At 41.2% G+C, this 17,436-nt stretch overlaps 1 protein-coding gene across 2 annotated transcripts in view; it reads right to left on the bottom strand.

The window, feature by feature from the left end:
* Nucleotides 1-16,142, bottom strand: part of FAT4 (FAT atypical cadherin 4) — a 168,842-nt gene extending 152,700 nt beyond the window's left edge. For both annotated transcript variants that reach the window (XM_029941196.1, XM_029941188.1), the window contains exon 1: nt 10,968-16,142. In XM_029941196.1, the coding sequence (XP_029797056.1) occupies nt 10,968-16,142 (5,175 nt within the window). The remainder of the gene's footprint in view (nt 1-10,967) is intronic.
* Nucleotides 16,143-17,436: the final 1,294 nt, after the last annotated feature.

The raw sequence follows: 17,436 nt of genomic DNA on the forward strand, positions 1-17,436 counted from the left end.
TCATTAGCAACTAAGCTTCTCAGCAAAGTTTCTGGTTGACTAAATTACTTCACTTAAGGGACTAGAACTATTATTGAATTACGTCCAAAACAATAAAATGGTGCATGGATAAATAGCATTAATTTAACCACAGCATGTTGACCAAAGGTCAGTCTGACTGCATGCAAATCATACCATTCTCTGTGCCTTTTCCTTAAAATGAAGAGAACACCTGATTTACTTCCTTACAGACTTGTCAGGCAAATCAAAAGAAAAGGACAATAGCGCTCCAAAAGACATTAGAAATAGAAAGAAACATTATTCCTTAATGTTAATCGTTCTGGGCGCATCTGTATTTTGGAATAAAAGAGGAGGAACTTACAAACTTGACTGAGTACTCCTTTCTTCCCCTTGCATTAAGCTATGAGATGGCTATTGTCATTTAAATTGTACAGAGGAGGAACAGGAGAGTAGCTGTGACAACCTCAGGACTGAAGTTCTTCCAGATCAAAAGCACACACTCCACCGACTGCCGACTGCCCCTCGGTCAGGATGGATGACTACGCAACACGTTCTCAGCTGTATTTTAATAATCAAAGTTACTAATGTTACCGATGTGAAATGTTGATCAAAGATGGCAAATTTGAGAAAAGAATGACAATACCTGAATTTACGAATATTGAAAGTACTAATTAAGAAAAACAGTCTGGGTATTCATCTTTATGCTCAAGAGGAACATGATTTACAGTAAGTTAAGATTTGCTCTCTAAAGCAAAATTTGGTAAGTTCCAAGAAAATGAGAAGATATGGTAATAGTGTAGCGACACTGTGATATAGATTCTAAAATGTTCTATTTCACCAAAATAACTATAAAATAAGTGTTAGTGATCTCACTGTACTTCAGACACTAATTATTCCTGGACATTGGGATACAAGGTGTACTTTTAGCCAGTCAGATTGTACAGCCACAGTCACTGTATCCAGGAAAATCAATCCTTCCAAATTAGCTAGCTTCACTAATTTCAGAAGAGACTCTATAGATATGAGATATGAAAAATGACTCCTTTTCTCCAGCATGCATCTCTGACTTGCGTTCCTGGAATCTAAGCAGCATATTTGCCATGTGTTTGACAGTAATTCCTCAGCTTATTAAAGATTTACTAAGGGTCTGAATTGGGCCAGCTCTATTGTAGGTGCTGGGAATACAACAGTAATAAACAGATGAAAATTTTTCCCCTTGTGGAGCATATATTTTGGAGAGAAGACATATCATAAACAAATTAAAGAAGTAACATATGTGTTATGTTGGGTGATGATAGAGTCTAAGGAGAAACAAAAGGAAGAAAACAGAAAAAAGAAGGTTGGGGGAAGGAGAACTTTGCAAGGTGACTTTGAGAAAGGACGTGAGGGAAGCGCAAAGCAAGCAGAACAGGCAGAGGGCATAGCTGGCACAAAGACGGAGGCTGAAGCACCGGAGGCTGGGGCCTGGAGCCCTCACTGTGGTGCTGAGCAAGCTAAGGAAGGAGAGCCAGGAGAAAGAAATAACCCGCAAGAGCAAAGTAACCAGCAAGAGCTGGCCCATAGCTTTATGAATTACTATAAGGATTTGACTTTCACTATGAGTGAAGTAGAAAGCCATGGGCTTTCAAGTAAATGAGTGAAATGATCTGATCTGAAATTTATTTTGATTTTTTAAAGTTTATTTCTTTATTTTGAGAGATACAGAGAGAAAGAGAGAGCACGCATTAGTGCATTAGTGCATGAGTGGGAAAGGAGCAGACAGAAAGAGAAAGAAAGAGATAGTACCAAATGGGAATTTGATTTCATGAACAATGAGATCATAACCTAAACAAAATCAAGAGTCAGATGCCTAACTGACTGAGCCACCCAGGCGCCTCTGATCTGCATCTTCCTACATAAGTAGGAAGCTCAGTTCATTCATTTATTCATTCATTCACATATTCATTCATTCTACAAAAACTCATTATGTGCCTACTATATTCCAAGTAATATTCTAGTCTCTTGACATACATCAGTAAACATAGCAGATAAATATACCTGCCCTTGTGGAACTTCACTTTAGTGGGAAAAAGAGAGATAACACATAATCAAAATTATAGATCAGTAATATATCACACACATACTTACACATGTAGATAGATGTATAGATGGATGGATGGATGGATAGATAGATAATTGAAAGTGATGAGATGGATTGAGCTTCTCATTGGAATAGTGTAGATTAAAAGTGGAAGAATTTCAAGGACTGATTCCAGGGGAAGTCCAACATTTTACATTCGGGAGATAAGAAGAAGTGGTGAGGGAAACTGGTAAATACTATGGGGGAGGAATATGAAAAATTTCAGAAGAGAAGGCAGGATGAGAAGGTGGCTACAGTAATGTTAGCAAAGGAGGATTAATTCTCAGTTAGAATGTGAGATAGAAGCAAAGACTTAAAGAGAGGAAATTATCCAAAAGGGAGGAAATTATCCAAATAGATATCTAGAGGAAATCATGTTCTATGTAGAAGGAAGGGCCAAGAGCAAAAGCTCAAAGGCAGCTGTATACCTAAAAAGTTCTGTAAATAGCAAGATACCAGTGTGGATAAAGCAGATAAACAAGGGTAGAGAATAGCAGAAAAGGATTTTGGAAACTAATAAGAAAATGTCTTCAATAATCTAAGAAAAGGATGTCAGTGTCCTAGACCAAGGTAGTAATGGTAGAAGTGATGAGAAATGATCCAATTTCTGGACATATTTTTGAAAGATCCAAGATTAGCTAAACAGACTGTATGTAGGGTGGTGAGGAGTCAAAGATGATTCCAAGTTCTTTTGACCTGAACAATTAGAAGATCGCAGTTGACATCAATTGAGAAGAAGATGGCTAAGAGTGAAATAGCTTTTTATTGGGGAAGATCTCAGGCGGTCAGCTTTGGAAATGTTAAATTTAAAATATCTATTAAGAAACTAACCAAACATAATTAATAAGTGGTAGGTTATGTAAAAATGGGATTCAGGAGAAATATATAGGGTAGAAACAAACTTTCAGAGTCATCAATGTATATATGTGTCTTAAAGCCATAAGACTGGTTGAGACCCTGAAGTAAATAAGTGTCCACTGAAATCAGAAGAGTTTCAATGGTATCACAACATTCAGAACTCAAGAACATGGAGAGAAGCTCGTACAGAAGGTTGAAAGAAAATTGGTCCAAGAAATAGGATTAAGAATCTACAGTACGATTTAGAAGAATGTATACAATGAGCACGGAGAATTGACTGTTGACTCTAGAAACATGGCTGTCATGGTGGCCTTGGTGAGAGCCCTTTGCCTTGGAGCAGCAGATGTGAGGCCTGACCAGGCAGCTTTAAGAGATAAGAAGAGGAGAGAAAGCCGGTCTAGGCAACTGTTTCAAATTTTGCTATAAAGGGAAGAAAATAAATGAGGCAGTAACTGGAAAAGTGGGAATATATTCCCATCTCAAGTCTAAGAAATTAAAATGAAGAACATACAGATTATGGGTCCACTTATTCAACCTAATCAAAGTGAAGGTTAATAGGGAGCTAAAGTAATTCTACCATGAGATAATTACCTAAATTTAAACTTACCCTGCATTTCTTCAGCCACCAGTATGAAGAAATATCAAAATATGAAAATAACTTTTTACACAGTAAATGTATGCAGATGAGACTACAGAAAACATCAACCACCCTTACAATACATAGTATTCATCAGTGCTATGGAGTCAGACTGCTGGGTTCAAAGCCTGCTTCTACTGCTAACCAGCTCCATAAACTTAATCTCCACTAGCTTCGGTATTGTCATTTGTCAAATGATGAGATGTTGTCATACGAATCTTCAAGAGTATTGTGAAGGTAAAACAATGCCTAGTGCCTACCACTGTCTGACATAATGTAAGCACTATACCTATGTCAGAATCTATAAATGGCAATACATTTCAGAAAAATATCAAATAATCTGAAACAAATAATCATTAATAACACTGTTGGTTCCCAACTGCCAGTAGACAAACAGCGTTTGTAAATATTCTTCAATTAGTGTTCTTTAACTGTTCCTTAAAATCTAATTTTTACTCTCTGATTGTTTCTTAAATATGGATATCTGTCTGGAAATTGAAAAAGATTGTGTACCTATAGTCAGTTCTTGATTACCACATATAAAATATCTGTCAATTAGATTATATTCCTTCCCCATAACTTTATTGTCCCATTTTGTCTCAGGATCTTAACACCAGGGAAAATCCAACAGTCTTTGTATAATGGTTGCATACGTACTCACATATATCATATATGGTAATATATAATATATTATATGTGTGTATTTTATAAAGAATATTTGTCAAATAGAATTTTTCATTTGTCTCCATTCCTTATACTCTCGCCTCCTTATTTAATCTGCTAAAATTGGTCACTGGTGTCAGAGACTGATTAAAGTCTGAAAGCATTAGAAGGTATTTACTATATTTTATATAAGGACAATGTAAAGGACCTTTAAATTTATCTTGGGCCAAGTAATTTACCAGTTATTCTTTTCCTATTTCTACTCACAAGCTTCAAATTCTGAATACTACCTACTTTCATGGTTATTATAAAAAGCTGAACTTTAGATTTATTAATTCATGGAATAGAGGACCCACCTGGGGGCCTGTGGAAGCCTTTATAGTCATTAATTCAACAGTCCCTCACAACTAATGAGGTTCCTTGGCAGTTTTTCATTGTAATGATGACAAAGCACAAGCTGTAGACAACACAGTGAAAAATGGACTCCACAAAATGCTAAGTACATAAATACTTTTCCAAAATATTCTTAGAAGAGTTGCCTCAAAATCTGCTGGAACAAAAAGGAATTAAAATGATTAGGGTTGAATAAAGGCAAAAAAAGAAATAAATTAATCAGAAGATAAATTATGTCTATGGAAATCTATTAACAAAAAGAGTGACCAAATCAAGCATCCTGAAGCCATTTATAAATATGGAGCATGAGCTTAATTGGCCACCAGTACTCCTGTTTGTAATACGCATTTGTCCATGTCTTGAAATTTTAATCACAGTATCCTGTTTAATAAACTTAAAAGCATATCAATAAGAAAAAATAAAATCAGAAAATAATCACAGGTTTTTTTTTTTTAAAGAATGCTCTGGAGATCAAAAGCAGAAAGAACAATAAAATATTTTCCTCCTTCTAATATAATCTTCACACTCTATCCACTCTGACTTCATCAGATTCCCTAGGAGAGTAATATTTTTCATCTGTTAACTCAAAATTGGACTCTCCACCTTCATAAATTACAGCAGCTACTTCCAAACTGTATAGTACGTGGATGAGGACAGGCACTACCAGTACCTGTGCCCTTCATTTGTCTTCAAGTCCCCTCTCCTGTTCTAACCCTTCCTGCTGGCTCCAGAGCACTTCCACATGCCCCGATTTGGGCTTGCTGCCACCACTAACTGCCCCATAAAAATGTACAGCACCTGCCGATGGCTGTGATTAAAGCAGGCACAAACCATGTTTCCCGTAGTTCAGACAACATGTAATACTACTTTTCAATGACTGTTTAACCATAAATAAATACATTAAAACAAGATCATTAAAGACATATATCCACATACTCATATTTACAGAGTAAAGGGCCCTTCTCTTAACTAAACCCACAGATTGCCCTGGCTTTACAAAATAGTAGGTGTGGACTTATACAAGTCTGGATGTGATTTTCCTTTCTATCTATCTGAATTAAAGCAAATTATTTAACTTTCCTGAGACTGTTTCCATAGCTGTGTGAGTGGGAATGATATTACCAGTGTTAGGAGACTCAATAAAATATCGAAGCACTTAGCACAGTAACTGAATATAGCAATACTCAATAACGGCTATTATTATTATTATTATTATTATTATTATTACTTTGATATCATTATTTACCCAGTTCTGTTGTTTACATTTTCCCTGTGAGGAATGATACACAAGATATACAGACATTTAATCTATGAGTCACTAACTTTGATTCTAAACCCCCTAGAAGACAACCATTTCTTTTTTTATTTTTAAGCTTATTTATTTACTTTGAGAGAGAGCAAAATAAAGATTGTGAGCAGGGGAGGGGCAGAAATAGAAGGAGAGAGAGAGAATTCCAAGCAGACTCCTCACAGCATGGAGCCTGACGTGGGCTGGATCTCAGAAATGGTGAGATCATGACCTGAACCAAAATTAAGAGTGAGACATTTAACCAACTGAGCCACCCAGGTGTCCCTAAGACTATCATTTATTTCTAAAGTTGGTCTTCAGCACTAATCTTACATATGTCTCATCATTTCTCTTAGAAATCTTGATGGTGTTCATTGTGAAAAAAAAGTAAGTTATCCAATAATAAATACATTAATTAATTTAAAAAATAAAGTATCTCATTTCTAATTATTAATGTCAGAGTCCATTCACCTAATATCCTACACACACTCTGAATAGACTATTTCTAGTGGCCTTTGTTAAATGGAAATGTAAAAATCTCATTACCTAGACCAATGGTTCTCCCTTGGTGCAACATGGAGCTTGAGGCATACCAGAAACCCATTAAAGAGGCCTGGGAAATCAAAACTGTCTTCATAATAATGCAAAACAGTGCTTGCCTTTTTCTCTGTATTGACATGTATACTAGAGGTGCAAAAGCAATGATGGGTAAAACCTCTGGCCTTCACACAAATTAAAGCAGTAGCTCTAAAGTATTCTAGCAGCGATTGCATTCTTTACTGAGAGGCACTGACAGTAAACATGCAATGCCGGTTTCACCTATAAATGAAAGAAAAATTCTTGAAGAAATACCAAATTATTAAACATATTAAATTTAGGCCCTCAAAACTCCATGTGTTTTCAACATTTTGTGTGACAAATAGTAGAATGCGCACAAGGAAACATGAATCTACACGTAAGTACTGGAATTGTCTCAAAGAAAATCATGCATGGGATGAACTTCAAGCTAGCTAACAAATCTATGTATGGAATACAGTTTTTGCTTGAAAGAACAAGTGACAGGGTAACTATACATTTTTAGACCTGGATACATGGCAGACATTTGTTCATTAGTGGATGAACAAAGGGAACCTGACACCCCAAGGAAAACAATAATATAAGCTGCTGATAATAAAATTTGAGTTTTCAAGGTAAAATTCACATTTTGAAAAACTTCCAAGCATTGTCAGAAGGTTGAGACTCAATATATATTTAAAGATATTTTTGATAAGATTCTTACCACTTATACCAATATTTTCCAAATGATCAATCCCTGATGTTTTGAAGTCATACATAGATAAGAAAGAGCCATTCAAAATGCAAGGTCGGAGAAGGAATTTTTATGTAACAAAGTATGAAAAGTTCACTAAGAGGGTTTCAGATTCCACACTGCAAGTAACTTTTAAGAAACTGCCACTTGTGGAGTTCTGGTGTAGTATCAAAAGAAAATCGACAATCATCTGAAAATAACAACATATGTTCCCCTTATCCAACTTCATAGATCTGAGTGAGGATAGATTCTTTTCACATACTCTCATCAGAACAAGCTAATGTAATAGAATTAATAAGAAGATTTGAGAATCCAGTTGTGTTTTCTTGAGCCAGATATTAAAGGAATTTGTGAAAATGTAAAATAATGTATCTTTTTTCATTATGTTTTTAAGTTGGGGAAAATATTTTTAATAAAATAAAAATTTTTAAACAAACTAATAAATATTAAAGCTTTTCTCAGTCTTGATGTTCAAAATGAAAAATACCAACAAATAAAACACACCTAAACAAAATCCCTAAAAAGTCCTTGACAATTTCTAAGAGAATAAAGGGGTCCTGAGCCCAGCAAATTTGAGAACTCTGAGCCGGACACACATATAGTATGTTCTTCCATTTCAACTTTAAGTTCCATGTGAGACCACCTACTTAACTTTCCCTTTCCTCTTTGAGTTTTCTGACAATTCTCAATTCACTTGTAGAACAGAGATGATTGGCATGTCCTTATATTCTCTCAGTTCAATTCATGATCAAGATCAAGTTTACTAACTTCCTCCATTTCCCCAGCTTCTTTCTGTCAGGTCATTTCTGAGGCAAAAGAAAACATGTTCTGGTCTTAACTCTTCTATCATCTCATTTAACAAACATGTACTGAGAACCTACTATACCACAGGTATATACTAGACTCTGGGATATCAAAGATCAATGAAACAAAACTTCTGACTTCGCTGAGGACCAACCAAGTCCTTACATTGCATTTCATACAATACATATTGAAAAAGAAATGTTTATTGAAGTATTACATCTCTATTTTTGGTTGAGCCTAGAAAAACTGTACAAACTTTTTATCAGTTGTTGTAACATAATCAAGAATCTTCTAAAATAACTAAGACCCAAAAGTATAATAAACCTTGTATCTGAGACTCAGAAGACAGGCTTTAAAGATTCCTATTCATACCAAAGTCTTTGATATCAAAAGTAAGGTAAGTGAAGGTATACAACTGGACAGATCTCTGGAATGAACAATATCAGAGCCAAAGTTCCCAACCTCTCTCCACAAGTGTCAGAGATTAAAAAAGAATGCAGATTAAATCATTTCCCTTTTACCCACTTACCCTCTGCTTGCCAATGGAATGTGATTAGCCATGACTCTAGCCAGAAACCTGAGTAAGCAACCCAGACTCCTATCAGAGCCATGAAGTTTTTTTTTTTTTTTTGCACTTGAAAACAAACAACTGAAACATCATAAAATCATCTCTGACAACCAGAGGTAACTTATAACTTATTTTTGCACAATCATGGTAAATTAATTGAGCAGAAGGAAAAAAGAACTTTATTGTATGTACTTGAATGATACAACCAATAATAATATGAAACTCTAGCTTCCAACTACTGCATTCAATATTCCTTGGAGAAACACATTTGCTTTTAATTATAGGAGTGGTTGGAGCTTTGGAAACTCAAACTTGGTTTACAATTTCAGCACTTTAGTTCACAGAAAATACACTGACAGTTTTTTCTCTTCTAAAAAAATCACCATAATGAGTTATTCTCAGATTTTTAAATAAAAAGGGTGCAATAAATATGAACAACTTTTTATATTAATATTATTTGATATTAAAAAAGTAACAGATATACCATTCCCTATTACTAGCAAAATGACTTATAACTATTACTTTTTAAATCTCATGCCTATTGCAGAAACAGCACTATTTAATAAACTTAACCTAACCCAATCTGTGCATATTTAATGAGCAAATAACAAGACAAAATAAATCTAATGGTACCAGTGAGCATTTATTCTGATTCTCCATGTTGTTCTAATAAACTGTAATGAATTGAACCAAACACCAACAACCAATAGCATAGTTTGTTTTGCAGTTTGATAAATTCATCTAAAGTCTAAAATGATTTAATTGCCCATGTTGAATAAATATTTCAGGTTTCAAACTACTTAAATCTTTTTACCTAATGAATAATCCCGGAGAAGGAAGGTAGAAATAGAGGGTTAGTTAATGTGAGGGATGGCCTGAAATCAATATAAAATTACATGTAAATCATGGCCTAAATTAAAGCCAATAGCTTACCATATAAGACACATGTTAAGCTCTTTAAAAAGCTAATTAGGTAAAAGAGGACATTTGGGTTAGAAGTCCCTTCAGGGCTATGTATGCAAGATAAAACTGAATTGCACTTAGAATTATATCTCTAAGAATTATATCTCTATTAAGAACTATATTTCTAATTATATTTCCAATATCCCTTAGGCCATGAATGTTGCTCTATGTGCAGAATAGATATAGCTAGCTATTTTTAAAAAAATCACAAGGGATTAAAAAGGTAATAACAAAAGAACAGCTTAAATGAAGAAAACCCTTCACCTTCCCCCTCCCCCCAAAAAAAGAAAGCAAGAAAACAAATATGTAAACCTCAATTTCACTAGTATATTGTGTCTGGATAACTGCCAAGCATCACAAACCACATTTGATATTTTGTGTTTTTGGCTGCATGACACTAGAATGTCTTCGAGGGGAGTGGAGGAAGAGAAGAAACTTAGAAAACAGCCAACAAGAGCTTTCCAGAGTATAGCTGTGTGATTTCTAGTTGATTATCAAAACAACTTTGAAAGTTTAATTAAAATACAAATCAATAATATATTGAGGTAGTAGCCTAAAATACATTCCAGGGAAGGCCAAGCTTAGAAATCTTTCGACATATGCCAGAAACCCTAACTTCTTACTCACCAGCAGACAGAACAACATGTGTCTATACCATAGCGCTGAATACAGATTTGTATCAAGAAGCACCTTCTAATCTCTGATAATTCACAGCACATTACATGCGTTCATTCAAGAGGGAAGAGAAAGGATTACCCTAAGTCAGAAGACAGTGCCTACAATGTAAAAGCAGATGAAATCAGGAATCTCCCCAAACTTGGCTCAGCACATAAAAATTAGTCACTGTCTATAAAGAAGCTGCCAAGACTGCTGAGGATGTGAAAGTTAATACTGTCCTGATGTAAACTGCCAGTCTGTACTGTGTTTGTGTTACCACCCCTCCCAAAAAACTATGCTTACAATGCTGATTTCTATCAGACGTATTCATTTTGGAATAGAAATTTAATCCGGAGGTTGTCCATTCTCAATCAGACTTCCTTACTGAGAAGTGTATAATTAGTGCACTGATGGATTTTTTTTTTTGTACTTCTGAAATGGCTAGATTTCTCCCTGGCCTTATACATATGATTGCTACGAGGTGAAGTATAAAATAAAAACTGTTCACGGTTCGGTTCTGACCAGGATTAAAGCTAAATTTTATGTGATTCTTGTTAGTTTTTGTGACAGAACATTCTATATGCTCCTGCCAGTAATATTAGCAATCATCAGTGGAGGTAAATGATTATAGAAAGTAAACAGAAAGAGAACAATCTTTCTAAAAAGCACATCAACAAATAGTTTATAAATGACTACAAAAATCATTACCTCTGCTTTCTGTGTTCTGGGAAAAGCCGTTGACTTTTCTATGGCATAAACATCCACCAGGTAAAGACATGCTCCTTGCTCCCGGTCCAGAATGGCTGCAGTCTGAATTATGCCCGTTTGTCGTCCAATAGTAAAGAGACGTCCAACAGTTTTTTCTTCACAACGAACTGAAACAATATAATACTCCACAGGGGCTTCAGATCCTCTAGGGCTAGCTGCTTCTATTGATATTACATTGGTACCAATGGGTTCACCTTCCTTCAGAATAGTTATATATTTGGGTTGAGTAAAAACAGGTCCATCAAGGCCCTGAAGAATGATGGTCAATTCAGTGGTTGATTTCCTCCTTTCAGGCCCAAGGTCTGTTGCTGAAACTATGAGATTATAGATCAGCTGTGAAGGCACCAGCGCTGAAGCCACTCTCAAGTCTCCGCTATAACGATCCACAATGAAGGTGTCTGTGTCCCCATTGATGATCTCATACTCCACTTCTCCATTAGCCCCTTCATCTGGGTCCGCAGCCATTATCGTTGTCAGGACAGAACCAATCACAGCTGAAGGGTCTGCAGCAAGGGCGTTTTGTGATACAAACATTGGAACGTTGTCATTGAGATCTGTGACCAAAATGGTCACGTTTTTCAAAGCGTACCGTCTCGTTTCTATAGGCACAGCTTGATCATTGGCTTTTACGGTTAACTCAAAGAGATTAGCAAATTCCCGATCTATTTCAGCATTAGTATATATGGTGCCTTTGACTTCATCTATGCCAAAGTGGTTGCCTCTGGGCAGCTGTTGAATGATTGTATAGGATAGTTGCCCATTAATGTCTGCATCAGGGTCATGTGCAGTCACTGAAATGACAGACGTTCCAATGGGAATGTTCTCAACAATAGACTTGAAAATATCCCCGGGAGGAAAGCTGGGAGGATTGTCATTAAAGTCCCTCACATGTATGACCACTGACATTGTAGATGAACGAGGAGGCCTTCCTTGGTCTTTTGCTGTTATATTTAATTTGTACAAAGACTGTGTTTCAAAGTCCAATTTTTTGGCAAGAAAAATACTCCCAGTGTTTGGGCTAATGCTAAAAGTTCCATGGTTGTTAGTTCCAGTAATACTGTAATGTAAATCAGCATTGTCACCTGAATCTGAATCGGTTGCAGTAACAGAGGACACAAGTTCACCAATTCTCATGTTTTCCAAAACATCAACAAATAGTGTTGATTTGGGGAAAGAAGGGGTATTGTCATTTTCATCTAAAACATCAATATTTAAGGTACAGGTTGAATTGAGGGAGATTGCACCTGAATCCACTGCTTGAATTACAAGGGAATAGGCAGGTGTTGCTTCATAGTCTAATTTGCCAATTAGTGTCACCTGACCAGAGGTACTGTCTATAGCAAATTGTCTTTCTTCATTTCCTTTCATTACAGAGTAATGGATGAGTCCATTATTACCTTCATCAACATCTGAGGCAGATACTCTTAAAACTTGTGTCAGGTTGGCTGCTGACTCTGATATTGTAGCTTGGTAAAAGTCTTTTAAAAATTTGGGAGCGTTATCATTTATATCCTTCATGTAAACGTGTACTGTAGCCTGATCCTTGAGAGGCTGAGGGAGCCCCTGATCTGTTGCAATGACTATAAAGCTAAACACTGCAGTCCCTCTCTGCCTCATGAGAGATTCCCTGTCAAACTGACGAGTACTGGTAATTTCCCCACTAATAGCATGCAACTCAAAATCTGGCTGCACTATTTCAAAAGAATATCTTACTTCTCCATTTGGCCCAAAGTCTTTATCTATAGCATTTACTCTGCCCACAAATGACCCGGCTCTCTGTTCCTCTTCAAAATAAAATGTGTAATTGGTACTGTTAAAAAGAGGTCTGTTATCATTTACATCTTCTAAAATTACAGTAACATTCACAGTAGCACTAAGGGGTTCCACTGCTCTGTCAGAAGCAACAACCAGTAAAACATATCTGTCTTGAAGTTCACGGTCCAGTTCACTCTTTATATACAATTGACCATCTGGGAATATGCCAAAAGCATCCCCCGTATTTCCTTCAGCAATGCTGTATGCAATTTCACCATTTGCTCCTGAATCCTTATCAAAAGCTTGCACTTTAAAGAATCGAGAATTCACAGGCTCTGACTCAGAAAGGGTGACCTCATAAGAGAGTTGGTCAAACACGGGTGGGTTGTCATTTACATCATGCACGTAAACCGTTAAGATGAAACTAGAGGACAGCTGTGGAACACCCATATCAGACGCCAAGATCTCTATTTGGTAGGAACCAGCATGAACATCCAGTGGCCCTAGCAGACTAATATTACCATTCTTTTCATTGATAGTAAACAGGTTCTTGGGGTTTTGCTTTAGACTATAGAGTACCATGCCATTGACACCTTCATCAGGGTCCACAGCTTTGGCTTGGAAAATACTGTGACCTGCCTGCCAATTCTCCACCACGTTTACACTCTCTACTGCCTGGAGGAAATGGGGAGAGTTGTCATTCAAATCCTTAACTGTTATATTAACCATAGTGTCTCCAGTCACTGTGCCCCCACTGGCCACTACTTTCAGCTGATAAAAGGATTGTTCTTCTCTGTCAATCACACTTGCTGTGGTAAGCTGCCCAGTGACCTGGTTGATAGCAAACATACCTTTCTGATCCCCAGTAGTAATGAGATAACTGATGTTGGAATTGAGATCCATGGTAGATGCAGACACACTACCCACATGATATCCCAGAGCCACATTTTCAAAGACCACGAAGCTGTAGGCAGCCTGGCTGAATACAGGTGGGTTGTCTTGAGTGTCCAATACAGTGATGGTTACTATTGCCTGGTTGGGAGACTGTAAATTGCCACCATCAGTAGCCACTATTTGCAACTGGTAAGCTGTTTTTTCTTCTCTGTCGAGGGCCATTCTTGTAGATATAACCCCACTCTGAGCATTGACTTGAAACCGAGACCTGTCCCCAGCTGATATACTATATTTGATCGTTCCATTGAGACCCAAGTCTGGGTCAGTGGCAGACACTGTAGTGATGTAACTTCCTCCAGGCTCATTCTCCTGAATATGAGCAAAGTATTGGACTGGGTAAAACACAGGACTGTTGTCATTCATATCCAGGAGACTCACATTTATGCGAGCCATTGATGACTGGGGAGGGGAGCCCAGATCGGTGGCCAGGACCAGCAGGGAGTAGAAAGCTTGCTCCTCTCTGTCCAAGGAGGCAATAGTGCTCAACCTCCCAGACACAGGATCCAGGCGGAAGGATCTCTGGTCTGTCTCAGCCTCTTGCAGGGAGAAGCGCACTGTCCCGTTGTCACCCAGGTCCCTATCGGTGGCCTTGAGCACCAGTAGTTCTGTCCCTGTTGGGGCATTCTCAACCACAGACACATCATAGCCTTCTGGCTGGCTAAATACTGGCTTTTCATCATTTACATCCAGGAGAGTCACCACAAGCTGGGCATAGGAGAACTTGGGGTGGACCCCCTGGTCCCGAGCACTGATATTCAGCACAATCTGGGAAGCTAGTTCACGGTCCAAGCCCCCAGCAACCCCAGTGGTCACCAGGCCACTATGTTCACTAATATGGAACCAACCTAGTCCATTGCCAGAGACGATGCTGTAACGCAGATTAGCATTGAGACCAGAGTCCCCATCAGTGGCAGATACTCCACTCACATAGCTTCCTGGGGGCGCCTCCTCGCTCAGGTTCACTCGGTACACTTGCTGCGCAAAGACAGGAGGGTGGTCATTGATGTCATTTACGAAAATCACCAGGCTTGCCACAGAAGAACGAGCCTGGACCGCTGCGCCAGGGGGCGCCCCGTAGTTATCTGAGACCGAAACCGTTAGGTTGTAAGAAGGGATGCGCTCTCGGTCGAGGGCGCTGGCCACTTTGATGAGGCTTAGGTTCGGCACTTTGCTGCTCTGCACCTCGAAGTGGCGCTGCTCATTGCCCCCTAGAATCTGCACAGAAATGTTCCCGTTGGCCGCGGGCGAGTCTGCGTCCGTCACGGTGAGCAGAGCCACCACAGTGCCCACCTGGGCGTTCTCATCTACCGAGGCGTAGCGCGAGGTGGCCGGGAAGTAGCGGAATTTCACCACGGGGTCATTGTCGTTGACATCGAGCAGCTGAATGAGCGCCTCGGCACGCCCAGTGAGGGAAGGCACGCCTCGGTCCATAGCTTGCACGGTAAGCGAGTACTGGCGCCTGGCCTCGAAGTCCAGGGGCTCCCGCACCGTGATAAGCCCCGTTTCGGGGTCCATTTGGAAGGGAGTTCCCTCGTCCTGCAGCCGATAGCGGATGTCCGCATTGGTGCCCTCGTCCGCGTCCGCCGCCGCCACCTGGAGGACGCTGGAGCCCACGGCCGCGTCCTCCGGCACCCCCGCCTGGTAGTGGGAACTGCCAAAAACTGGGGGGTTGTCGTTTATGTCTTGCACGGTCACGTTTACCTGGAGGTAGCCCCGCCGCTTCGGCTCGCCCTTGTCCTCCACTTCCACCAAGAGCTGGTACTGCGGTGTGACCTCGCGGTCCAGCCCGCCCTTGGACACCAGATGCAGAAACGCACCTTCACCGCTCGGGTTCAAGGTGATGTCCAGGCGGAAGCGTCCCGCCTCGTTGCCCTGAATGATGCGGTAAGAACGGTGGTCCACACCGTTGGAGCCGATGTCCGAGTCGGTGGCCGTATCCAAGATGACTTGGCGCCCGCTGCTGCTGTCCTCCTTGAAAGTGACCACGATGGAGGGGTCGGGGAAGACCGGGGCGTTGTCGTTGAGGTCGCGCACTAGCACTCGCACTTCGGTGGGGTAGGTGGGAGAGCTGGAAAGGACCACCAGGTTGATCACGTCGCTGGGCAAGCTCTCGCGGTCGATGGTGGCGGTGGTGTAGAGGGCCCCGGTGCTACTGTTTATGGCAAACAGGGCGTGGCTTTCGCTGAGCCGGTAGGTGAAGCCGGGGCGCGTCTGGATGGTGCCCACCAGCGTGCCGGGAGGTTGCTCCTCCAGCACCTGGAACACCTGGCGATGCTCGGCCCCGCTGACCCGGGCCGGCCCGGGGAGCTGTGAGAGCAGCCAAAAGAGCCGGAGGAGCTGCAATACCGACAGAGTGGGCAGCTGGAGCCACGGGCGCCCAGGAGCCCCGTCTGCTGCCAAGTCCATGGTCTTGGCTCCCTGGAACGATGTAATAAAGAGAAGGAAGAAATGAAGCGAAAAGAATAATAGCAGGGATTAAGTAGCCCCAGCAAATACTGCAGACGACGGCTCTGAGTGCTCTGCTATTTCAAAGACCCTCCAGCCCAGCAGAAGCAAACTGAGTCAGAGAAAGGCTCCAGGTAGCCATCTGGACTTGCGGGACGCGCGAGATGCCCGGACGAAAAGCGGCAACGCATTCCGCGGGACGCTCCAGGGCGTTGATGAATTCCCAGAAAAGTTTCTGAAACCTCCTACATTGTCCCCTCGCCTTTCACTTTGTTTTTGAATCCAGACAGTCTGAGCGTTTTCGCCCGGGTACGGATGTGGATCAGGAGAGGGTGCCTGTATTCAAGGTATATGAGGAATCATGGCAAACAATTGTCTTCAGAAACTTTAGAACTTACCCAGGGCGAAGAAACTGAAGAGGGTTTGAAGAACAAACGTCGTTGGCGGTGGCGACGAGTGGAAAGAACAATTGCGCACGAGGGAGGGGGCGGTGGGGCACCGGGAGGTGATCGAATTCCTTTCCCAAAAGCTGGAGACGAGGGGCTTCCTCGAGTCCCCACTCCTCAATAGCAAGGCTGCGAGGCTCCTCCGACAGGGCTGCGCCAGGGGCCGCTGCGGCCCCGCGCTGGCGTCTGCGCGCCGGCAGCCGGAGACTGCGTTCCGATCGCTGGCGTTGGAGCGAGGGCTCCGGTCCCCGGGAGCGCTCAGCTCCGTCCCTTCGCCTCCCGCCGCCGCCGCCGCCGCCCCTGCTGCGGCTTGGAGCCCGTGGTCGCGCGCAGGCAACATCCAGGGCTCCCCAGCATTTTTTTTTTTTTACCTCTGCCGAGGTGCCTGCCGACTCATTATTTGTACATCCAAATCGAGTGCAGGTCCGTCCCCCTTTCTTCTGGGCCTCTCAGGGTCGGGCAGGAACAGCTCGCGGCCCCCGGGTCCCCTCCCCTCACCATGCCAAGGGGATCGGTTCTCCGGCGGCCCCGGCCAGAAGCCCACTCTAGAGCGCCTCGCCCCTGCCCCCGTTATCTTTGCTTTTATTGTCCCGTGTCAGTTTCACTTTGTAATCCACGAGCCTTTTTGTTTGGGGCGGGGTGGGGGTGGCCGGTCCCTCTTTCTCCTTCACCGCAGGCGGAGGAGGCGGGGAAGCGGCGCTGGGCTGCGGCGGCGCCTGGGGCAGCTCGGACCGCCGCCTGTCAGCGCTCGGCTCCTCGCCTGCCCGGGCTGAGGGTGGTACCGCTGTGGAGCTGGAGCTCAGCGAGCC

Source organism: Suricata suricatta, chromosome 1 (assembly GCF_006229205.1).
Source record: "Suricata suricatta isolate VVHF042 chromosome 1, meerkat_22Aug2017_6uvM2_HiC, whole genome shotgun sequence".
NCBI lineage: Eukaryota > Metazoa > Chordata > Mammalia > Carnivora > Herpestidae > Suricata > Suricata suricatta.